At 59.6% G+C, this 23,097-nt stretch overlaps 3 protein-coding genes across 3 annotated transcripts in view; 1 reads left to right on the top strand and 2 right to left on the bottom strand.

Annotated features, from left to right (window-relative positions):
* TADA2B (transcriptional adaptor 2B) lies at nucleotides 312-13,369 on the bottom strand. Its single transcript, XM_003356846.4, has 2 exons — nucleotides 13,037-13,369; nucleotides 312-3,554 (listed from the first exon to the last, which is right to left on the bottom strand). The coding sequence occupies exons 1-2, from the start codon at nucleotides 13,304-13,306 to the stop codon at nucleotides 2,562-2,564; spliced, it is 1,263 nt and encodes a 420-aa protein (XP_003356894.2). The 5' UTR covers nucleotides 13,307-13,369; the 3' UTR covers nucleotides 312-2,561.
* On the top strand, nucleotides 13,645-16,566 carry CCDC96 (coiled-coil domain containing 96). Its single transcript, XM_003356850.4, has one exon. The coding sequence runs from the start codon at nucleotides 13,936-13,938 to the stop codon at nucleotides 15,601-15,603; it is 1,668 nt and encodes a 555-aa protein (XP_003356898.2). The 5' UTR covers nucleotides 13,645-13,935; the 3' UTR covers nucleotides 15,604-16,566.
* TBC1D14 (TBC1 domain family member 14) overlaps nucleotides 18,570-23,097 on the bottom strand; it is an 85,470-nt gene continuing 80,942 nt past the window's right edge. The window contains 1 exon segment of the mRNA XM_021100966.1: nucleotides 18,570-20,996. Coding sequence (XP_020956625.1) covers nucleotides 20,931-20,996 — 66 coding nt within the window. The 3' untranslated portion in view covers nucleotides 18,570-20,930.

The raw sequence follows: 23,097 nt of genomic DNA on the forward strand, positions 1-23,097 counted from the left end.
CCATCCTGTTGGGTTTGTTTTTCTAGTGCCGCACATGCGGCATATGGACGTTCCCAGGCAAAGCTGCAGTTGCCGGTCTATACCACAGCCACAGCAATTCAGGATCCAAGTCTCGTCTGCGACCTACACTACAGCTCATAGCAAGGCCAGGGATCGAACCCAAGCCCTCATGGATACTCGGGTTGGGTGCGTTTCCACTGGGCCACGCTGGGAACTCCCCCATCCTGCTCTGAGTGCTGGTTCACACCGTCTCCGAGGCTCTGAGAGCTAAGGCTTGCGGGGCAAGCGGTAAGAAGCAAGCAGCGACACTATTTGGTTCTCAACCTGTTTAATGTGTAAAAGAGGAATAACCGTAGGCGGAGGTTTGGTTTTAATACATTCTCAGAATGCTGGCCATCCAGAGCGTTATTCTGAACAGCTGAATTATCTAACTTTTGACTCAGAGTTTAAATTTCGAAAATACCTAATTTCATGGGATTATGGAGACTAATTTAACATGAGAATTAAATATAGAAATTTAAAGGTTCCAAGCTAACAGGAGAGTAAGGACTAATGTGACAGCAATCATAAAGTTTTTTCCCTTGTAACAGAAGTGTTAATACTTTAACATAAATTATACATTCATCATGGTGTTTAAAAACAGTCAGGCCTAAGTAAATTCTTCATACCATCAAAAAGATACGCACACTGAAAACCTGCTTAAACTTCCAATTTTTTTCACTTGACAGTTCTCGGCCAGGGCCACGCACATTTACAGGGAGCTTTTGCTTCTCAAGCTTAATGAAAGTCTGGCCATTGTTTTATATAAAAATAAAACTAAATTTAAAACCTCACCAAACTAGGAATCTGCTGTAGAAAATCAATGAAGACACCAGAGTAGCTCAAGCCAGTGGTTCTCCAGCTCTACCTGGAAGGCTTGTCAAACAGCGGCACGCGTGCCCCAGCGCTGGCGCTTCGGACCCAGGAGGACCGAGCAGGACCTGAGTGCCTGCACTTGTAGTAGGTTCCCTGGGGACACGGTGCTGCTAAACCCCAGGGGAGAACCACTGGCTGAAACACCTGTAAAAACTTAGCACCGTCTCCATCTCTGCTCGGCGGTGGTGGACAGTACCAGCTCTGCCAGTTACCCTGCAGGGACAGTGGAGGTGGCCCCCAGCAGTAACACCGTTTGCTGTTTCCTCTGGTCAGCGGAGTCCCGGGCTCTCTGGGTCCCAGGGAGCCCTCCTCTGCCAGCATGCAATGCAGTTTCCCACTCAAGCCATATACAGCGCATTTGAAATGTTTGTTGAATGGTGGAAAACTTACCCTAAGGGACGTCAAACTTACCCTAAGGACGTCAAAAGAAAGGAAAAGGCACGGTAATTAAGTCGTCCTTGGAAATGATGAGGTTTCTTTTTCTTTCAAATAACTTCACTTTAATGTAACTTCAAGCCCAAACCTTCTGGGAGGTGAGCAGTCTGGGTGGCTCTGGGGGAGGGAGGAGGCAGGCTGAGCTCTGGGAGGGATGGGTGGAGTGCTGGGTCTGAAAGCAGGGTTTTGGCCTTGAGCAGTCTGAAGACAAAAAGACTCCTCCAGTTCTAGAAGGAAGGTACCGCGCAGATTCCTGAATACCTTTCTGAAGAGGCCTGGGCAAAGCCACGTCCGTCCGAGTCTGGTTCAAGACCCAGACGCAGTGAGCAGAGCCCAGGCCTCGAGGCCCCTCCCACCCCCGCCCAAAGAAGCCGGAGACGCTGGGCCGGACTCTCGGTGAAAGAGCTAAGTGCCCCTGGGGCGAAAGCCCTGGAGGGAGCTCACGCCAGAACCCGGAACTCTCAGCCTTGAACTTGCTAAAAGGAGAAAGTAAAATGCAAATAAAATGCACTGCAGGTTCTAAGAGTAGCAGAAAGCACCCCCAGGAGGGGCGGCTGGTCCCCCCCTCCCCCAAAGCACCCAGACTCGCCACTCCCACAGCGAGCCCGCCAGCTCTGCCCCCCAGGAAGCGAGCCGGGGAGCTTCAGGCTGCAACCACCCCCGCCAGTGGTCTGAGGGGGAGCTCATCCGTCCCCTGGGTTCCACACCGGATCCCTCCTCTGGGGCCCCGTCCTCAGCCTCACGTCCAGCGGCCCGGCCCCGCCCCCACCTAAAGTGCCACGTGCGGGGCTGTGCCAGGTGCCTGGGCGGCAGGAGGCGCGGCCCAAGCTCAGGTCACAGGTGAGGCTGGCAGCTGGCGGGGCCGACAAGGAGAGGTGCCCCTCCCCCCACGGCACAACTGCGGGTACCCGAGGGAAGAAGGTCGCAAAGAAAATTCGCCAGCGTCATCACAGTCCTCAAACCGGAGGCGAGGCGGCACAGCGCCCTCTTGGGGTGTTCCTTCTAGGCCGAGGTGCAGCAGGCGGGTCTGGCTCCCCCGCGATCCCACGTCAGCCTGAGGCTCTTGCTGCCTCGGGACCACACGAAGAACTGACGCCCCGCACACGCAATCTGTTTTAAAAGAGCAACGACGGGGACCAAGGCGCCCCCCCGCCCCGTCGTCTTGGCTCACAAGCTCTCGGCCTGGTTCCACCCGCAAAGCGGGGTGCGCTTCAGGAGGCGTCCCTGGATATCCAGCCGCTCTCGGTGAGGAAGTTGAGGATGCGCTTCTTGAGCACCTTGTCCAGGTAGCCGGGCAGGCGGCTCTTGGCCGGGACGCCCTGCCGCTTCTGCAGGTGGTCCTTGATGATGATGGTCTTCACCGTCACGTAGCGCGCCGGGCTCAGGTTCAGGGAGCTGCAGAGCACCTTCTCGCGGTCCGACAGGAGCTCGAAGCCCGGCAGGTGCTCGATGGCGGCGAACTCGCCGTCCTTGCCGTCCTCCTTGCCCCTCTTGGAGCCGCCCGTGTTCCGGTTCTCCTTCCGCTTCTCCCGCTTGTGCCGGGCCGCCTCGTACTCGGCCGACTCCTCCATCTTGGTGATGCCGTTGCGCCGGTAGCGCTGCAGCTCGCGGATCTTGGCGCGCAGCATCTTCTCCTTGTGCATGTTCTCAAACAGGTCGTCGAACTCCTTGCAGGACATGAACTGGTAGAGCGGCCGCAGCTTCAGCCGCAGCTCCTTCTCCTCCTTGGTGACCTTGCGCTTGGCCGCCTTCTCCTTCTCCTTCTTGTCCTTGCCCAGGAAGGCCGGCACCAGGTTGTAGTCGCGCGCGATGTTCTTGCGCCGCTGCCGCTCCTTGAGCTTCCGCACGTACATGTCCACGTGCGCGCGCTTCAGCTCGATCTCCACGTCGTCGTCGTCGTAGTTGACCGAGAGCCCGCTGATGAGCGTCTCGGCGTCCTGGTCGTACTCGATCTCATAGTCGTCCCGCAGCGGCATGTAGCCCAGCTGCTGCTGCTCGGCCACCGAGATGTCTAGGGGAGGCAAGGGGGTGGTGAGGCTGGGAGACAGGGGGCCTCCACTGGGGCAGGTGTGGTCTGTCACCCGGTTGGGGATGGTGTCAGGGATGCAGGCTTTCCCCAGGTTGCCGTGGATGTACATGCTTACGTAATGCTCCATCACTTCCTGGGGGGTCCGGGAAGCGCCCACGTGAGCAGCCATGTCTTCCTACAACGACAAAGCGCAGAGGTCATTCCAGAGTCAGGGGAGGCGCAAATTCCTTTAACATTTTTGCACAGGGTCCCCTGAACTACTTTATGACGTCATTATGGCCACCTCCCCAAAGACACTCAAGCACGGTTCTCCCCGGCGCGCAGATGGGATCTCGAGGATTTCCGAGCTGGAAGGAGCCTCCCGAGATCCACTGGACCCAGTGGGGATCCAGACAGGAGCAAGACAAGCGCGAGCTCAGTCAGGACCAGTCCAAGAGGCCACTTCCTCTTCCCTCCTGCAAACCTGCCCACGGAAGGGCCGAGGCTCTGTCTTTGACCCCCCTCAGATCCAAGAGCCAGCAGCATGTCCCTTTCCTAGGTGGCAGTCAGATGACTAGGAAAGAGACTTTTATTTTTTTATTTATTTTGGTCTTTCTAGGGCCGCTCCCACCGTAGGGAGGTTCCCAGGCTAGGGGTCAAATCAGAGCTGTAGCTGCCGGCCTACGCCAGAGCCTCAGCAACGCGGGATCCGAGCTGCATCTGGGACCTACACCCCGGCTCACGGCAACGCCAGATCCTTCACCCATGGTTCCCATGGATGCTCATGGTTCCTAGTCGGATTCATTACCCACTGAGCCACGATGGGAACTCCAGGAAAGAGCCTTTTAAAGGGGGAGGAGAGCCATCCCTTCTAGCAGCCCCCACGGTCCGGCAGGCAGCTGGAAACCCGCCCCAGGCCGCAAGCACGCATCCCTCCAGAAGGTAACCCGCGAACACAGGGTTATTAATGGGAGGAAATTGTACAACTCCCTCACTCTTTCCTTCTGCCAAGAGGCCTCTTCCTTAAGTCAACCGCTAAAGCCACTTCAGAAAGTGACTGCCCAAAATGCGCACTCATTCCCCCCGGCGGCCGCGCAGCACCCCACCTGCCTCGCTCGGCCCCCTCTCTGCCCTCCCCGCTCCGGCACAGGCTCCCTGCCGCCCCAGAATCGCTCACCCCCGACTGAGATCGGGGTGGTCTCTGCACCCCTCGAAGGCCATACGGGAACCCAGCCAGTCCCCTCGGGCTGAACGTGCTGACAAGCTGGGCACCGCGGGGAGGGAAGGATTCGTGGCACAGTGACCAGCCCGGCGTCGCGGGGCCTCAGCGGCCTCTTCCCTCCAGGGGGCCTGCGCAGGGTGGGGCTTAGAGGCCCCGAACACAGAAGCAGGGCAGGGCCTGACCCCAGAGGCCTCTGAGCACCAGGAAGGGAGAAGGGGAGAAGCTGACACTCGACTCTGCCTCGTGGAGGTGGACTGGCTGCACGGTTTCCTCTTTAAAAGTCACGGTGAGCACCAAGTGCGTCGCTATCCCTTCCAGGGAGCATCTGGTCCAAAAACCAAAAGCAAGTCACCAAACCCAGCAGCCACTGTCACTCTGTGACCCAGGCAGGCCACTCCCACCTCAGATCCGCAAGTCCTCAGAGTTATGGAGCCACAGGAGGCTGTTCCCCCAAAAGGCCCCCCTCGTGGCGCTGCTGAGGCGCTGGGGGACTTAATACTCTTCCTGCCCCCACACCGCGGGGCCAAGGAGCCCCTGCAAGGAGCTGGGACGGGGGGAACGGATGCGCTCACCAGCCGGCACCCACTCAAAGCTGCAGGCGCCAGGAGGGCAGCCAGGGGCGAGGCGAGCTTGCCCCGCGGCTTCTCCCCACGCCCCTGCACCCATCCTGGGCTGCACGCTCAGGAATTTGGGCCCCAGGTCTTGGCCCCATCCCTGGTCCGGCGCAGACCTGCCGTGAGAGGTCTGCCCTCCTGACAGGTCTGCTGTCCACCCTGAGCCTCAGCGGCCTGCTCTCCAGAAACCACCAGGTGCTCAGAGCACCACGCAGCGGGGGGGCATGCGAAGCCACAGAGAACAGGGTCCTGGATGGCCAGGTCGCATGTGACCACAGCCAGGTACCTTCATTCATTTGTCCATCCCGACCCTCTGGGAACGGAGAGCAGAGGATGGAGGCAGCAAGGAAGCCAGGGAGCACGTGCGTCCTCACGCAGGTTCATTCCGGCACACCAGGCAGCTGAAACCACGCCGCAGAAGTGGGAGCACGCGTGGCCACCCTTGTGCCAAAACGGGGCCACAGGGGCTGTGCTGGCGGCGCCTCAGACTCTTTCCAAGGACAGTACCCAGGGCATCGGGCGGGGTTGGGTACATCACTCACACCTTTTTATGACTTAGCCTTCTCAACTTTATGGATGCACTGCCCACCCTTCAAACTAAGGAAAAATCCCAACCAGGGCGAAGCAGCAGGAGGGGACCCTGGTCCACCCTCTGCGAGGCCAGGACGTGGCTCCCGGGATCAGCAGAGCACGGCAGCCAGACCCGATTAAGACGTGTGTCTGGTCAGAGACACGCAAAGTCGTGTGCGGACCGGGGAGATGTTGCAACGTGTCACCGGGGGTGGCGGGCCCCCTCCCTGTCTGTGGGTCTGCGCGTGAGCTCCTGCTTCTGCTCGCGATGGAACGTCCGCTTCCTGCCCGTGCGGCGCTGAGCGAGGGATACGGCCACTGGGGGTACTGTTTTTTAACTCTTCTGAGCAAAACTAAACGTGTTTAAAGGTAAATTCTGCCTCGACGCTCTAAGATTCTCACTCAAAATATTTAAAGGAAAACAGTAAAACAGACGGCTTAAAAGAGACGACGGCTCTTCTACTCGATGTGCCACAGCCAGTTAAGGACGCGGCGTCGGCGCAGCAGCGGGGCAGGGAGCAGCTGCGGCTTGGACTTGATCCCTGGCGGGAGTGTCCCCACGCCGGCCGGTGGGGGCAGCCAGAAGAAGGAAGAGGATGACTCTTCTGTTGCACCCAGCGCAGAGCTAACACGCCCAGGGCTTCACAAGCGCCACGGCTCGGTCTGTGCGCATTCACGCTGCCGCGGTGCCGCCTCCCCGTCCACGCACACAGCCTGGGTTCCCTGCCCCGCCAGGCGAGCAGGCCCGGCAGCTGCGGACGCGGCACTGACCTCAGTGATCTGGCTCCTCTCTAGGTAACAGAGGGGACCCCGGCTCCAGATGGACCCGGGTTAAGGGGATCTATGAAGCCACAAGTCACAGGGGCTAGCGACCTGTCACCAGGAACCCCCATCAGCAATCAACCTTAGCCACCGCCTCAAGAAGGCCACTGTCAGGAGAGACTGGCCGTCAGCTACTCGTCCCCCAGGGACCACAACACGAGCCTAAAGACTAGTGAGAAAGGCCCAGGAAAGCACACAAGACCCTAACTGCCAAGGCGCAGCCTCAAGGAGGGGGATGACCTAACGCTCTTTTTGGTCTCTTTAGGGCCACACCCACTGCACAGGGAGGTTCCCAGGCCAGGGGTCGAATCAGAGCTACAGCTGCCGGCCTGCACCACAGCCACAGCAACGCGGGATCCGAGCCACGTCTGTGACCCACACCACAGCTCACGGCCACGCCGGATCCTCAACCCACTGAGCGAGGCCAGGGATCAACCCGCGTCCTCATGGATACTAGTCGGCTTCGTTCACCGCTGAGCCACGACCTAGCTCTGCTTCTAACAAGAGGCCACAGAGGACAGACAGCTTCAGGGAAGCGAAACCGCAGTGGTGAACATTATTTTTAAAGATGACGACGGTTAAAAACAGCAACAGGTACAGCACTCCTGCAGGGGCCCGGCAGCCTGCTCACCGCATCCTGGGTGGCTTCCTCATCCCCTCATCCCCACTTGTCAGGGGCACAGGACTAGCCCACACACGTGGGAGAAGTGTCAGCAAGGACCGTCGCCGAGACACAGCTTCGGGTGTGACCAGAGGGAGGTTCTTTCCCCCACATGCTCAAGGCCAAAGTTTCTGCTTAATCAGGCTGGACGGAGAGCGGGACAGAGGAGGGCTGGCGGCGGCGGCGGGGGGGATGGATGGACAGACCACTGGCTGGGCAGGCAGAAGCGACAGGAGTGAATTTCGGAAAGAGCTTGGAGAAGAGAAAGTTCACCCCAAACCCACAGCTAAACGAACCGAGGACAGCGCCGTGTGCTCAGGCTGGTTCCTCGGCCGCCGCAGACACAGAACAGGAAAGGAACCCAGTCTACGAGGTTTGCGCTTCCCTACACAGCACCCCAGAGCGAGCCTTCTCTCTCTGGGAAAGCGAAGGAGAAACAGGCATGCTTCTTCCTCCAGCTCCTCTGAAAAATAAAGGAGAATGTGTCTCTGTGACACCGAACTAGGCCACTGAGGTCTGCTTGGCAAGGTCACCTGACCAGGCCAGGAGGCGACCTCTCCAGCAGAGGAAGCGAGCCCCAGCGGGCCCCTGGCTGGGCCGCTCTCCCCGCCTTTTCAGGGTGCACTCGTGCCAGCCTCCAGCACCTGCGCGGGAAAGGACGAGGAAAAGCTTTTGCACGGCGCCCAGGTCATCCTCCTAGCAGTTCCCACCAGGTGGCATGATGCCCAGTGTCCACACGTCACAGATTAGGAGAAACCTCCCCAAGGGCACAGGCCACCAGCAGTGCCCGCCCATCGGCCTGAGCCCTCCCTCCTCCGTGGACACGCTGCTGTCAGGGGCGCCCCCGGGCAGAGCCCGGGGACCAGCACCAGCCTTTCGTCTGTGTTTCCTGGTCGTCAGCCGCTGCAGCGCCCCGTCTCCCTGGGTGCCCGCGCTTGGCTGCTAGGGGTCTAAGATGCAAGTTCTGTACGCCTCCCTCAGTTTCAGCTCCCGTCCTCCCCTCTGCCCTCACCCAGGCTCACTCAGAATTCACCAACCCGCTCAGGTGACTGGCCCTCAAGGGACGAGAACCTCTCAGGTCAGGTCAGGATGCCCGTAGGAGAGCCTGAGCAAGCTGCGGGGCCCGCTGTGGAAAAGCGCGGCGGGGCCTGGAAACCCCGAACCACCGCCCCACCAGCAACCCCGCCTCCTGGCGTTTACCCCGAGCAGCAAGGATGCCCACAGACGGTGACACCTGTGTGCGCCACGCCCAGTGGCCCAAAGTGGAAGCAGCGCTCGTGCCCATCTGGATGGAGGGTAGAGGCCACGCGGTCCAGCCCACAGGGCAATGTCGTTATTCCACGGAGCGCCTTCAACGGGGAGGAGGAGGGGGCGGCGGCGGCTGACACCTGCTGGTGAACCTGGGGGACCTAAGTGAAACCCGCCGGTCACAGCAGCACAAACGCTGTGAGAATCCACCGCGGGAGGCGCCCGGAGCAGAGACACAGAGGGAACGGCGCTGCCACGGCCTGGGGGGCGGGAACAGACGGGGGCTTAGAGTTCAATGGGGCAGCTTGTGACGACCAGCAGGTTCTGGGGATGGAGGGTGGTGACGGCTGCCCGACGGCGGGAAGGAACTTAATGCCACTCAACCGGAGCCGGAAAAGGGGTGAAAACGGTGAAGAAAATGTTTTTGGCGGCACCAGAGACATGTGGACGTTTGAACCCGCGCCCCGACAGTGACAAGGCGGCACCACTAGTCCACCAGGGAAATCCTCTGATGAAAATTTTAACTGTCTATTTTACCACAATAAAAAATATGTAATTTTTTCAAACATTCAAAGCTTCTGGAGTGGCACGCCCCGCTCCACAGCAGGGGTGAGTGGCCTGAGGCTCCTGGTCAGCAGCCTCAAGCACCACCCGTGAGGCTGCGGGAAACGCACACCCTACCGACCTCAGGCTCCGGAGGAGAGGGAGGGAGGACTTGGGGTTCACAGGCCCTGCAGGGGCGCTGGACCCCGCTCAAGTCTGAGAACCACCGCGCTGCGTGACCTTTCAGCTCCAGCCGCCGTGGCCTCCTCCCCGGCCTTCACGCGACGAGGCTCGGGGCCGTCAGCAGGCCCAGGGACGGACTCAGCGTTCCCACCAGCACACGGAAGGGATTCGGCCTGCGGGGTGGCTGTGCCCGAGGTTCCCAGGCGAGGCTCGGTGGACCCACTGCATCAGAGCTCCCGGGAAGCTCTGTAAGTACCGATCTCCAGGCCTCACGGGGGGTCTGCGACCAGCACAGGCGCTGACACAGACGGGGCCCCAAGTTCAAGTCCTAGGTAAATGAACGGCAGAACGAACACAGTGCGGTGATGGCCGACGCATCTGGCACTGCCCGGCCTTGCGGATGCCACCGCCGGCTACGAAATAAATGCTGTGTTCAGGACGCTCCACCTGCCTCCCACCATCGGCCCGAACGTGTGTTCACGAGCTCAGGGCCCCGTCCGTCCAGGGAACCTCACCTGCTTTTTAAATGTGAGATCCAGCTTCAGAGCCAGCCTGGCCCCGCGCTCCTGAGGTCCTGACCACCACCCGCAGGGCGGCGCCTTCTCAGACGGGTCCGCTCTCTAGCAACCCAGTAACGAATAAATAGGTGGTTCACCCACCGCAGCCCCAAACTGTCATAAAACACGGTACCTTTGTGCTCACGTCCGTGTTTGTGCTCCAGTGGGATCTGAACCCTCTAACTCTGAACAGCCCCCTATAAACAGGCTGCCCTGGGGTCCAACACCGAAGTGATGAGACCCCACGACCACCGGCCCGCCAACCCTCCCCTGGTCTCATCTTCACAGGTGTGGCCCCCCCCGTCCCGTCGCTGCTCAGCCCCAAAGGCTCCCGGCCTCAGTGCTGGCATCCCTCACCTGTGCCCGCACGGCGGTCAAGCCTCAGCCCTGAGAGTGTGAGCGGATGGCCCCGACCTCACGACAGCCTGTCCCCAAGAACCCCAGCCAACCCCGCGGCCCCGCGCACCATCCGAGGAAGGACAACGGTCTCGGCTTCCTCCACAGCCCGGCCCGCGCCCGCCACGCTGCCCCACACCCACCGAGCCCCCGGCCTCCGCCCCAGTCCCCGCACGCCAAGCTCCCGCCGAGCCAGGTCGAGACCTTGCTCCCGGCCCAGTCAGAGCCGCAGCTGCACCAGGGGGCTCCCAGCCTCCGGACCACAGCCGGTAACGCTCACACCGGGAGGCTAAGGCCCAGGCTCTGCAGTCAGGTCCCAAGCTGGCTTTCCCCGAGAAAGGCTGGGCACCCTGGACAAGGATGGCACACTTGGAGCGTCCTGGTCTGCGACTGTAAACTAAGCACACAGCCCACAGGGCTGTCCTGAAGCGCCCGAGCCATACGTGCCAGAAGACCCTCACCCAGAACGGGCACCTGCTGACGGCGGCTGAAGAGCATGAGCCTGGAAGTCGGCACGGAAAGAACACACGCCTCGGGCCACAGAGGGGCCTCCAAGGGAACACAGCCAGCCCCAGGGAGCACAGCGAGAGCCCCTTGAGCCCGGGCCTCAGCGTGGCCTTGGAGCCCTAACCCCGACTGCGCCCCAGGCCTGGTCAGCACGCAGGATCTCGGGGCTCCACAGGAGCCCGCGCGGCTACCGTGGGGAGAGGCACTGGCTTTGTCTGACACCACTGCTGCACCAGCTGCTGCCCTGGGGTCCAATCTGCATTTTAACAAGCTCCCCAGGTCATGCAAGGGAACCATCAAAAGAACACCCCCTGCTTCCAACAATACACTGGAAACGTTTTAGTCCCAGGGCTTGTTTCCATAGTGCTGCAGGGAAGGCAGTGTAGACAGTGCAGCTAGGAGCACAGACTCTGAAGTCAAACTATTCGGTTTAAAACCTGCTGCACAGGGGCGCCGGGAAGATTTCACGAGAAAGGCACGTGAGCGCAGCCCAGGCAGGGCCGGGGCAAGACTCTGGTCCACGCGAGCTATTTTTAGCTGCTACCGTAGAGATAAGAGCTGCAGGAATGAAGCCGGGGAGGGAGGTCTCTCTGAGGCCCTGAGACGCGAGCGCAGAGACCGGGCACGCGTCCTGATGGGGAAGAGCGCCCCGAGCAGGAGACACAGACTCGGACCCAAGAGGGGAGCAGCACACACTGGAAGGCCCTGCAGGCCCTCGCGTGTCATCCAAGCAGAGCTGGAAGCCACCGAGGGCTGATGTGACGTGACACGTCCTCAGAGATGGCTCTGCCTCTGTGGCCTGCAACGGGCTGAGGACACAAGAACGAGGCAGAGAGATCGGACGGAGATAAACATCAGCCTGGACTAGGCCGGGAGCTGCCGCCAGATTCCGGACCTGCTCTGAGGACAGGGCTGCTGCTGACAGGCCCGGAAGGCCCTGAGGGTGGCTGGTCACTCAGAGCCCGGGTGACCTCGCCAGGTGGGGTGAGGCTGGGTCAGCGAGTCGGGATGTCCAGGAGCTGGACACGGGCCATCAGGGGCGGGCCCAACGCCAGGCTCAGGAGACGCTGCGCCCGAGGACGAGGGGCCGCCCCTTCCTCTGCCTCCTTCACGTGGCACGTGCACGGAGCAGATGCCCGATACACATGAACAAACAGCCCCTCAGGACCACGTGAGCCGGAGCTTCTGGGTGGGTGACAACCACGATGCTGCCGCTCAGGGGGGCATTTGAAGGGTGGTGTCTCTAAGGAGCTGGAAGCAGGGCTGTGCAGTGGGTGCTGCTCCCTGAAGACGGGCGCGCTTGAGGGAAAGAAAAGCAAACACAGATAAAGGCAGGGCAGGTTTGGGAAGGCGGGGAGAACCGTGGCCCGTCTTCCACCAGGAAGCCCGGGAGGAGGCGCATGGGCAGCCCTCCGCACCCCTGGTTCTGCATCCGAGGATTCGACCCACCCTGCTTCGCCGTTTTCTACAAGGGACCTGAGGACCGGCGGGCTGGGCGGCCCCTGGGGGTTCTGGAACCAATCTCCCAGGGACCCCGAGGGAGGGCTGCACCGCTGGAGGAGCGGCAGCCAGATGAAATGCTGGTTCAAGGAAGGCGGGAACCCTCATGGAAGGGTCTGGAGAGGTGAGGGTCCGGGGTGGCTCGCGGCTCCGGCCCTGCCTCTCCTAAGGCCTGGAGGGGGCCGCACGCCCGGAGGCTCTGGACCAGAATACAGCCAGATTCGCCCTTGCTCGAAGGGACGAACGCTGCCTCGTCCAGTGACAAGAGAGCTCCTCGGAGGCCGCGAGGGAAGAGCCACCACGTCGCCCTCACAAGGACCCCAGTGTAAACGAATCCAGTCCAGCTCTCAGATAAATGTCTCCATAGAAACCCCCCTGACAAACGAAGAGCAAAAGCCAGGGCAGGCGCGTCCGGGCTCACGCTCCGGGGGCAGAACCCGCCGAGCCCTCCTCACACGACGTCCTGGGTGCTGCGGGGACAAGCAAGTCCCGGGCAGGGGACACAGGCCACAAAGCGCGCGGGGCCACGAGGACAGGGTGCGCGCACGCGAGGCGGTGGGAGAGGCCGCGGGGCCCGGCTGAAGCCTGCCCGGCCTTCCCCGCCGCCCTGCCCGGGCAAAACCAACTCCCTCCTCCGCGCGCCCACCGCCGCGGGTCTGCAGGCCTGCCCGCGCCCCGCCCGGAGGGCGCCCTCGGCGGACACCCACGAAGTAACCTGCCCTGGCGGCAGCCACCGCGGTCCCCATCCCGCTCTGCCACTTCCTGCTGTGTGACCTTGGGCGTGTGGCTTAGCCTCTCGGCGCCGGGTCTGGGGCGAGCACCGGCCTCCCGCGGGCGCGCACGCCCGCCGCTCACCCAGTTTCCGAAGCCGAACTGCTCGATGGCATCCAGCAGCAGCTGCTCCTCGCGGCTGGTCCAGCCGCCCTCGGCCTCGGGCCCCCACAGCGTGAAGCGCCCGCCGTCCACCAGCTGGTAGCCGTGGTAGCGGCGGTGGTGGCCGATCTCGGCGCCGGCCGAGAAGCACTCGGGGCACAGCTCGATGTCCTGGCACTCGGTGCAGCGGAAGCGCAGCGGGCTCACCTCGGCCAGGCAGTACACGCAGTACTTCTTACCCAGCTCCGCCATCTTCCCCCGCCCGCCGCCCGCCGCCCGCGCCCGCCGCCGCCGCCGCCGCGCCGCCGCCGTCAGCGCGCCGCCGCCCAGGCCCGCCGCCGCGCTCGAGCAAACGCCGCCCGCCGCCGCGGCCGCCGCCACCGTGCCGCCCCGCCCAGGCGCCGCCGGAGCCGGGCAGCCGGGCCGCGTCCCGCCTCAGCACGCAGGCGCCCTCGGGCCGGCCGGGCCGCCGCCGCCGCCGTCGCCCCGCCGCACCGCGCAGGCGCCCCGCGCGCTCCACCGCGCGGGGGCCCGGCCCGCCGCTCTGCGCCTGCGCGCCCCTCGCGCCCGCGGTCCGCGGCTCCCAGCGCCTCCCGGACGCCACGCCCCAGGCCGGGCGCTGGGAAAAGGGCGGAAAGGAAGCGCTGCGGGAGCGCCACGCCCCTCGCGGCGCGAGCCCACGCCCTCTCCCAATCAACGCCGCCCGTCGTCCACTCGCGGTCTCTCATTGGTCTGCCTTTGCCGGGAGGCGGGGAGAAGGGGGCAGGGCGTCGGGATGACGTCCGGCCAATCGCCGGGCCCACCGCGCGCGCCCCTGGTTGCCCCTGGAAACCTAACAGCCCTGAGCGGGAGTCTGTGGCGCTGTCCCGGCGGGGAGGGAGATGGACGACTACTCCGAGCACTCCGAGGACCTCGAGAGGGCAGATGGAGACGTGGAGAGCCTGACCTCGCGGTTGTCGGTGATCAAGACCAGCTCTGGCGCCCAGTCCCCGGCCGAACCCACGGAGCCGGAAGCCGTAGGAGCTTCAGAGGCAGAGGCCGCGGAGGCCGAGCGGGTCAAGCCGGCCGAGTCCCAGGAAGGGCTGGGGGCCACCGAGGCTGCGGGGGAGGAGGGGCCCGTGGAGCCGGAGTGGCCGGCCGAGACGGAGGCGGAGGCCGAGCCGGAGGAGCCGGCCGAGGCCGAGCCTGAGGAGCCAGCCAAGCCAGTGCCCGAAGGCGGGCCCGAGGGACCAGAGGAGGAGGACCTGGAGGAGCAGGAAGAAGACGAAGACGAGGACCGGCAGGAGGCGGAGGTGGCAGCGGAGCCGAGGAAGGAAATCCTGTCGCAGGTCCCTCCGGCCGGCAAGGAAGAGGCTGCGCCAGTCCGGGATGCCGAGCGGGAGGGACATGAGGAGGAGAAAGAAGAGAGCGAGGAGAGCGAGAAGAGCGAGGGGAGGCATGTGGAAAGAAGCAGGGAGAAAAGCAAGGGAGAGCTGGGGGATCTGGACGAGGGACTCGAGTTTGGCAGTCAGGAATGGACTGAGGAGGTGCAGAAGCAGCAGGAGCAGCAGCTGCGCGCCGAGCTCCTGGAACAGTACCACTCCCTGATGGTGGAGCGGAGCAGCTACCAGCGCTACAACATGTACCTGCAGCACAAGATCTTCGAGGCGCTGCACAAGAAGAAGGGTCTGGATGCAGCCGAGGTGCTGGACAAGGGCACGGAGCCTGAGGCCCCCGAGAAAGAGCAAGCATACCTAGGCCATCTGGCCTTGCTGGAGGATCTGAGGAAGCAGCAGGCAGACGACCTGAGCTGGTATCACCAGGAGCTAAACCAGCTGAAGCAGCAGTGCAGAGAGAAGCTCTCCCGGGTGGAGAAGGAATGGCGAGGCTTCCAGGCACTCAAGAAGCAGGTGGTGATGCAGGCCATGGGCAGCTGCCAGATGAGGGGTGGTCGCCAGGCCGCTCTGCGAGAGGTGGAGCAGATCCAGGCGTTAGAGGATAAGAAGGAGAAGGAGATGAGCGCTGTGAGGCTAGAGAACGTGCAGCTGAGGCAGAGTCTGGTGCATTTTGAGACCAGGATGAGGGCCCAGGAGGACTTGAACGAGGGCCTGCTCCTCATAGATTTTGAGCAGCTTAAAATTGAGAACCAGACCTTCAACGAGAAGGTTGAGGAGCGAAATGAGGAGCTTTTGAAACTGCGCAGCAAGGTGACCAACAATGTGCAGATCATAACCCACGTGAAGGAAAAGCTACACTTTGTGGACCTAGGAAACGCTTGTAAAAAGGCAGAGCTTATGGAACTTGAGGCGCAGGTGGCCCTGAGGAGGGACGTCTTGACCAAGACCAAGCAGGCCCGAGACAGCCTGCGGACTGACAACATCAGGCTGCACCAGCAGTGTGGGCTCCTGGGCCAGGAAGCCCTGCTTCGGGACATGGAAGAGAAAGTGGACAGGACTGATGCGCTCAGCCGGCGCCTGGACTCCCTGAAGCACCACCACGCCGGGCTTATGCTGTCCTGCAGAGGCGTGAGGCAGAAGATCAGGGAGGCCAAAGCCTTTCTGCCCTCGTGACTCGACTGCTGGCAAGAGTCAGCAGTATGTCCTCGGCCCCGGCAAACTTCACCCTACTGACTTTTATTCTCCATGCGTGGCCGTTCCTGCAAAGGCCTATGGCATTTGGGATAGAATTATATTTTGCATTCTTAATTTTTCGGCTTCAATTGGTGCGGAGCACAAAACCGAGTTAGCACTCCGTTTATATGGGGTTCAGTAAAAGAGGTACGAGAAACCAACAGGGAGGGTTTAATGGAACTGACTCCTCATACAAAGCTGTCAGTTGCCACACCTGTGGCCCTAAAAGAAAGAAAGAAAGAAAAAAAGCTGTCAAAAGCCTTTTATATCTGAGCAATCCCGTAGCTTCAGGGTCCTGATACTGAGGAGAACTGTAGCTCCTCCATGTGCAAAAGGGGTCAGCAAGTGGGCAGGGTGCCAGAAAAAATTCCTGTGCATCAAGCTAATTATTAAATCCCCCTTGAATGTACTGAACTCTGTGGTCCTGAGTCACCACAAAGCTCAATAGCTGTCTCAGCCTAAAGTTGTTTTGCGTGTAAGCGCACTAGCTTTGGGGTAAAAAAACCTCCCAGGAACAGGAGGAATGACATTAACTGGAGCAAGGAGCTGATGGCGTCTCTGCATCTCTCCTTTGCCAATGAAAGGAGGCTCAGTCTGCTTAACTGTGAATGTTTGTTTCTGGCTCAAGGACAGCCTTCAATTCTAATGAAAACGTTTTCTCGGATTCACTAAAGAAATGCCTTGATCTGTACAAAAAAGACGAAATTTTGTTTTCCGGTGAAGACAAAATGGTGATTGTGTGTTTTGCCAGGTGCAAAATATATGGTGTGGTGACTGCTGACTTCCCATAAGCCTTTTGTTTTCAGCAAGCTATTTTCAGATCTTGGCAACAGAACCCTCACTATGCATGTGATTTTACTCTGTATCAAATATTAAAGTCTATCACTCCTTGGGTTAAAGTAAGAAAGAGCTGTTGGGTCTACCTCCTTAACCTGGAATCAGTGATGAACATTTTCAGTTTTCTTTGATGCTTTTGGAGCTAGGGCTTGGCTTTGTTTCTTCTTAATCTTAGCTTGAATTTAGGATGTACAAATTTAGGACTCAGCGTATTCTCTCATCCCTCCATTTAAGAATAAGAACGATCCTAAGTATTTTTGATGCTAAATACCTTTAAAGAATGGTGGCAACCCCACTCACAATAACTGTCATCTTTTGATGATGTGATTTTATTGTCTAAAGTGTGTTCCTGGAGTTCGCTCTGTGACTCAGTGGTTAGCAAACCCGACTAGGATCCATGAGGATGCAGGTTTGATCCCTGCCTCACTCCATGGGTTAAGGATCCAGCATTGCCATGAGCTGTGGTACACAGATGCACCTCGGATCCCGCATTGCTGTGGCTGTGGTGTAGGCTGGCAGCTGTAGCTCCGATTCAACTCCTAGCCTGGGAATTTCCACATGCCATAGGTGGGGCCCTAAAAAGAGTAAAATAATAAAGCGTGTTCCCTTTGAAGCCAATAGATGAAAATCCTTTTTTTTTAATGGCCTCACCCACAGCATATGCAAGTTTCCAGGCCAGGCCTATGCCAAAGATACAGCAATGTTGGGTCCCTTTTTTTCCTTTTTTTTTTTCGGGCTGCACTTGCAGCACATGAAGTTGCTGCACTAGGAGTTGAATCAGAGCTGCAGATGCCGGCCACAGCCACGCCAGATCTGAGCCAGCATCTGTGACCTCTGCCGCAGCTCGTGGCCAAGCCGCATCCTTAACCCACTCAGCGAGGCCAGGGATCAAATCCACACCCTCAGGAACACTATGTTGGGTTCTTAACCTGCTGAACCACAGTGGGAAACTCCAGTGCTGGATCCTCGAACTCACTCCACCAGGCAAGGGATTGAATCCACGCCTACGCAGGGACTGGAGCCACTGCAGTTGGATCCTTAACCCACTCGCTGTGCCACAACAGGAACTCCAAAAATTCCTCTTCTAACCGCCAGAGCTTGAGTACACGCTTTTATAATATTGTACTTATCAAAGCACACAGACGTTAGCAGTGAGGGGAGTTGTTAGCAAACATTTTTCCTCATCAGCCTTCAGGCCAGTGACGGAGGAGGCTGGCACTGCTTTAAGCAGCAAAGTTACCAGTGTTCCCTCAAATTATATCCCCTCTTGCTGGAGATGTTCCCATTAATTAGAAGATAAATAATCTTCTGATTATTTCATAACAAAGTTCTTTCCAATAAGATTACAGGCGAGCTCTTGATCATGAAATAGAACATGTTCATTTTGATAGATGCCTCCGAGGAAGGAAGCCCTGGAGCCCCACACACCCTCTCCCACTGCGCCTGGGGAGGCGAGGCAGGTGGAGAGGCAGGGCACTGTGTCTCAGCATTGGGTTGGGGCCAAAGACATTTGCGCCATGGCCCTGCGAGTTGCTCAGTCTCTGGGCGCCCGAGGACTGGAAGGACGAGCACACCGACAACGTGAGCCTGGCTCTGCCTGGTCCTCTGGGAGCTGGAGGACCGCTTCGCGCTCCCCGCCACTTCAGCAGGGCAGCACTGCTGACCCCGACCGCAGACGGGAATGGAGGCTCAGGGGCCCAGGGAAGAGGCCACGGCCACCCGGCTAACGTCCCGAGCCTCCGAGCAGGTTCCGGGTTAAATGCGCAGAGCCAGCCGGGTGACTGGCCCAGAGCGAGCCTGAGGATGTGTGGGGCTGGGAGCAGCTGAGTGTGGCAGACACGTGGCCTGGAGGAGCGGCAGGCCAGGTTCCCCTCAGCCTGGGAGGGTACCTCTAACTTTCCAATCCCATTATGGCAATTTCCAAATTACCGTTAACTGTATAGACCTTTGTTTATTTAACTGAGATGCACTGGGTTTTAAAATGTTCAAGCAGCATGATGCTCAAGGTCAAATTTTCCCTACTTCAAGGTGAACACGCCAGCTTTAAACCAAAGTGCAGTGCACGTTAAGTAACAATTTTACATGACTTTTATTTAATAAAACCACATATGTACAATTCAAAAAGCCCTAGTTTGATACACTTTACTAAATAAAATTAAAGGTTAACTGTACAAGCAATTAAAACATGATAAGTAGCAAGTGTTATCAGGAGTTTCCTATCAGCAACTATTTAAAATAGTCAAAAACTGAGCAGTTAAAAAGTACCTTTTTAAAGTGAGCCTTTTTTCCAGATAGGATTTCAGGGACTGGTGGGGACATAGCTTCTGACTCTAAAGGGCCAGCTGCACCAAGGTCCCAACCTGAAGTCTCACATTCTGAAAATCAGTGGCGTAGGGAGGCGGAAGGGCTGGCTTCCCAAGGCGGCAGCATTTCAAGGTCAGTCTCTCGTTTTCCTAAACGAGAACGTCAGAGAAACGCAGCCCCGGGTGGCCTGGCAGCTCCCTGCCCTCGCGGAAGGGGTGGCGACCCCAGAGAGGGACTCAGAACGCCCGGCCTCTGAAGTGGACACAGCAAACCAGCAAGACCTCGTGTGGTCCCCGAACAGGTCACAAAAACCTCCTCAGAACTGAAGATTTGCAAGTACTCTGGATTGGCCTGGAGTCCTGTTTAAAAACGTACTGCAGCAGCGTCCTATCCCAAAGAGATGCTAGTCAAGCTGAACGACAACGGTCAGGACTGGGGTCTGACTGCGTGAAGCTCCACTAACACTTTCTGAAGCGCGGCCCTCGGCCCCGCCGAATCGCTTTCTGCCAGCACTTAAGGAACATCTTATGTACAGTAAGAAAATATATACATCTCTCAGGAACAGAAAGCCCACCTCACGGAACAAAACCAAGGGCATCTGCGAGGAGCAGCGGGAGGGGCTGGCGGCCCGTCCCCCAGGCCGGGGTCAACCACGGCCCCGCGCCCTCAGGGAAGGCTGCCGGGCGCGGTGGAGACAGAACGCCTCCCCCAGAGGTCGGGCGGGTCGGCGTTTAAAGGCTGAGGCAGAAAGTGGTGCACAGGATGCTCGGGAACCTCCTCGAGAGCTGTCAGGAACGTGAGGGACAACCACACACGGAACACGGCCCAGGACGGAGTCACAAGGACAGCAACTGGCTTGCACCTGAAGTGTCATCGCGGGAATGGCAGATACAGAAAACCTACGAGAAGGCCACCGCTGGGCTCGACCCTCCCACGGCTCCCCACCACAGCTCAGAGCCGCGGGCCCTCCTGGGGGTGGGACGGTGGCTGGGAAGGGCTGCGGGCACAGGTGCCCTTGAACCCGGCCTACAGAGCGCCCCAGAGCCCAACTCAGTAGCACGCAGGAACCTGTGTCCATGGAGACCTGCCTGCCCTCTGGACATCTCTGCAGACTGCTCACGTCTCTGAATTTGGATAACCACAGTCCTCGACACCAAGCTTTCCAAGTCAGCCGAGCAACAGCTGGAACTCAAATGTGGCTACGGAACCCGGGGAGAGCCAGCCACGCGGGGACACGGAGGACCGCCAGGCCCGTGGGCTGCTGGCTGTGCTGCCGCTCCTCAGTCCTTACAACCGTGCGTCTCCAACGCGCAAGGGGGGTCCCTGCCCACTGCCCAGAGAGGAGCAGGGTGCGAGAGGGGGGCGGATCTGGGCCCCTCCAGCTCAGAGGGGCAGCTTGTCCGGCCTCCCACCAGCACCAATTCCGCCTCTATTGCCGGCGGCATGTCTCTCCCTGCTCCAGCTCAGCGCCATCGCTCAGCAGGCGCAGGAGCCAGCCCCGCACGGACAGCACGCCCGCTGGAACCCTCCCTCGTGCTGGAGTTTTGTCAAGGCAACAAGGTAACTGGCCTGCCTGAAGGTCAGACCGTGTGCCGAGCCTGGGCCCACATCGGCGGCTGCCTGTGAGAGCCCGCTTCCCTGGGGTAGGGGCTTCAGAACACGACCTCCAGCTTGGAAAGGGCTGTCTCCATGACTAAGCTGGCAATCCCTTTCTCACTAAAACATGAAAACACAAGCCAGGGACGTCCTGAGGCCTCCCAATGACATTTCTCATGCACCTTGGCCACGAGAGACTGTAACGTACTTCCCAGTAGCTGACGTAAAAACATTACAATTTAATGAACTTCTGCTGAAACGAGGGGCGGGAATTAGCCGCTGCCCTATTTTAACCATGCAGAGTATGCAGTGCTTGGCCAGGGCGACACCAGGCCATCGCTCCACGAGCTTCTTAAGGCTAAGCCGTGGTTTAATGCTTTAAAGTTTTGTTTGTTTTAAGGCCAACTCCAGTATTAGGAACCAAACATGAAAGCAGCCCTGTTCTTCGGAGCTGCCAGGGTGTCCGCCTGAAACAACACAGGTGCCACTTGGAGATCAGCTTCATGCCGAGCGCAAGTCCACCTGCCTCCTCAGTGCCTGAGAGACGGGCTTCCTTTCTCCAGCTCCCGGCTGTCCCTCTGCAGCGCAGTCAGCACCTGGGAATGAAAGGGACAGCAGGGGTGACCCACAGCACACTGAACCAGGTCCCGACAGCCGCCCGGGCCTCGGCCTGCCCACCACCACCTCCTGGTCCTTCTTCCACTCCTGCATGCAGACTCATCTTTCTTTCTTTTTAGGGCCGCACCTGCGACACATGGAGGTTCCCAGGCTAGGGGTTGAACTGGAGCTGCAGCTGCTGGCCTACACCACAGCCACAGCAACATGGGATCTGAGCAGCATCTGCGACCTACACCACAGCTCGTGGCGATGCTGCATCCTTAACCCATGGAGCAAGGCCAGGGCTCGAACTTACAGCCTCATGGATAGCAGTTGGGTGCTCAACCTGCTGAGCCATAACAGGAACCCCCAGGCTCATCTTTCCAGCAGGGCGATGTGACATGCTGTCTCTGGGCTCATGAACGACAACCACTTCCCACCAGCCGCGAGGCACCACTGGGTACAGGGGGCTTCTCCTTCCCAATCTGGCTGCAGCCCCTGCACTTCCCACTGCAGAGAGAATGCTAACCTGCCTCCCAGGCCTTTACAGGAGCGGCTCCCACCGCCTGTCCCTCTCTTCACCAGCAAGCTGGGCACCTTTTTAAGGCCTCAGGGACATCAGCTCTTTTCATGCCTTCCCGAGCTTTCCCAGCGTGGCTTAGCTCCCTCCTCCCTGCTCTCGGCTCTTGGTTAATACCTGTATTTTCTTAAGCATTCCACTGTGACTGCTTGACAACAGCAGCGACATTAACAGGCCCCACGTACTGCACGCCCGCTCCAGCCACACAGAGCAGGCGCCAGGCACCTCCGGCACAGCGGCTCTTTAATCCACACAACATCCTAAGTTACCTGAACAACAGACTTTCTACAAGCCAAACAGCTCTTATGGATTCAAACCCAGATTTCTCTGATTTCAAAGCCAAGGGAACCTTTGTGGCACCAGTGCTAAATGACTTGGGCCAGGCAATAGGCCACGTTAATTGAAATACAAATGACAAGGGCTAAAGCAGAAACATCTGATGTGGCCTTCGAATGCACTGCGCAGGAGGGCTGCTGGTAGATGCAAGTCTCCAAGTAAGTGAGACACTGACCTCCTCGGCAGCACTCCCCAGGGCTCAGCCTCCACCAGACAGGGACTGAACATCCCTGCAAAGCTCACCGGGGCCTCAGCCTTAAGCACAGCATTTCAGAGAAATGTGCGTAAGCCACAACTCCCACGGGACCTGTGCTGACTAAAGCCTGGAGGCCCACCCTCAGGCTACGCCCTATCAGTGCCCCGCCGTCGGAGGCCGTCCCCCTGCTCAGTGACCTCTGCCCTGGTTTACCAGTAATTTCCACCTAAAGCCAGGAAGCAAAATGGCAGATCCGGGGTCGACGCTTCCGTCTGTGCGAGCGCCTGGGGTCTGGGGTTGCGGGAGTGGCTGGAGGAAGGACCCGAGAAATACAAAGGCAGGTCACCAGGCCCGGGGCTGCCCGAGCTGGAAAGGCAAGGTGGGAGCAGCTCTCCGTGTTGAGTCACGGCCACTGGGATAGGCCCTGGCCTTCTGCAGGGACGTCGGAACCCCCACGCGTGAGTGACTCCCGGGAGACGGCCGAGTGGGAAGTCGCCCAGGCCAGCTCCGTGGCTGCGGCCCACGCGCCAGCAGGCCCTGCACTCGGCGGCCCCACTCGGCCTCGCGCTCTGCGGCCGCCATCCCGAGACGCTTCATACGAATTCCGGACGTGGGCCCCGTCCCCGTGGAGCACGGCCCGTCTCTCTTAATGGGAAAAGGCTCTTGGGCCCTCTCACCAGCTCCCTGCTAGTTACAGAGTCAGGCCTGGTCACACACGAGCTGAGTGTGTTTTTTAAAACACCTTCATCGTGATAGAATTTACATCCCGTACAAGTCACCCAGGTCAAGTGTACAGTTCCGTGGGTTCTGGTACATTCCCAGAAGTGTGCGACCGTCACCTGTCAGTTTTAGAAAGGTTTTCATCACCTCAAGAAGGAGCCCGTGGAGTTCCCGTCGAGGCACATGGGTAGCAAACCCGACTAGTGTCCACGAGGACACAGGTTCGATCCCTGGCCTCGCTCCCTGGTTAAGGATCCGGTGCGGCCAC

Source organism: Sus scrofa, chromosome 8 (assembly GCF_000003025.6).
Source record: "Sus scrofa isolate TJ Tabasco breed Duroc chromosome 8, Sscrofa11.1, whole genome shotgun sequence".
In the NCBI taxonomy this organism is placed as follows: domain Eukaryota; kingdom Metazoa; phylum Chordata; class Mammalia; order Artiodactyla; family Suidae; genus Sus; species Sus scrofa.

Bases quoted from the DNA above. Each gene is read 5' to 3' on its own strand.
- TADA2B (XM_003356846.4), bottom strand. From the start codon at position 13,306: ATGGCGGAGCTGGGTAAGAAGTACTGCGTGTACTGCCTGGCCGAGGTG. The intron at 3,555-13,036 runs GTGAGCGGCGGG...TTGTCGTTGTAG, and splicing joins AGTTCGGCTTCGGAAACTGG to GAAGACATGGCTGCTCACGT.
- CCDC96 (XM_003356850.4), top strand. From the start codon at position 13,936: ATGGACGACTACTCCGAGCACTCCGAGGACCTCGAGAGGGCAGATGGA.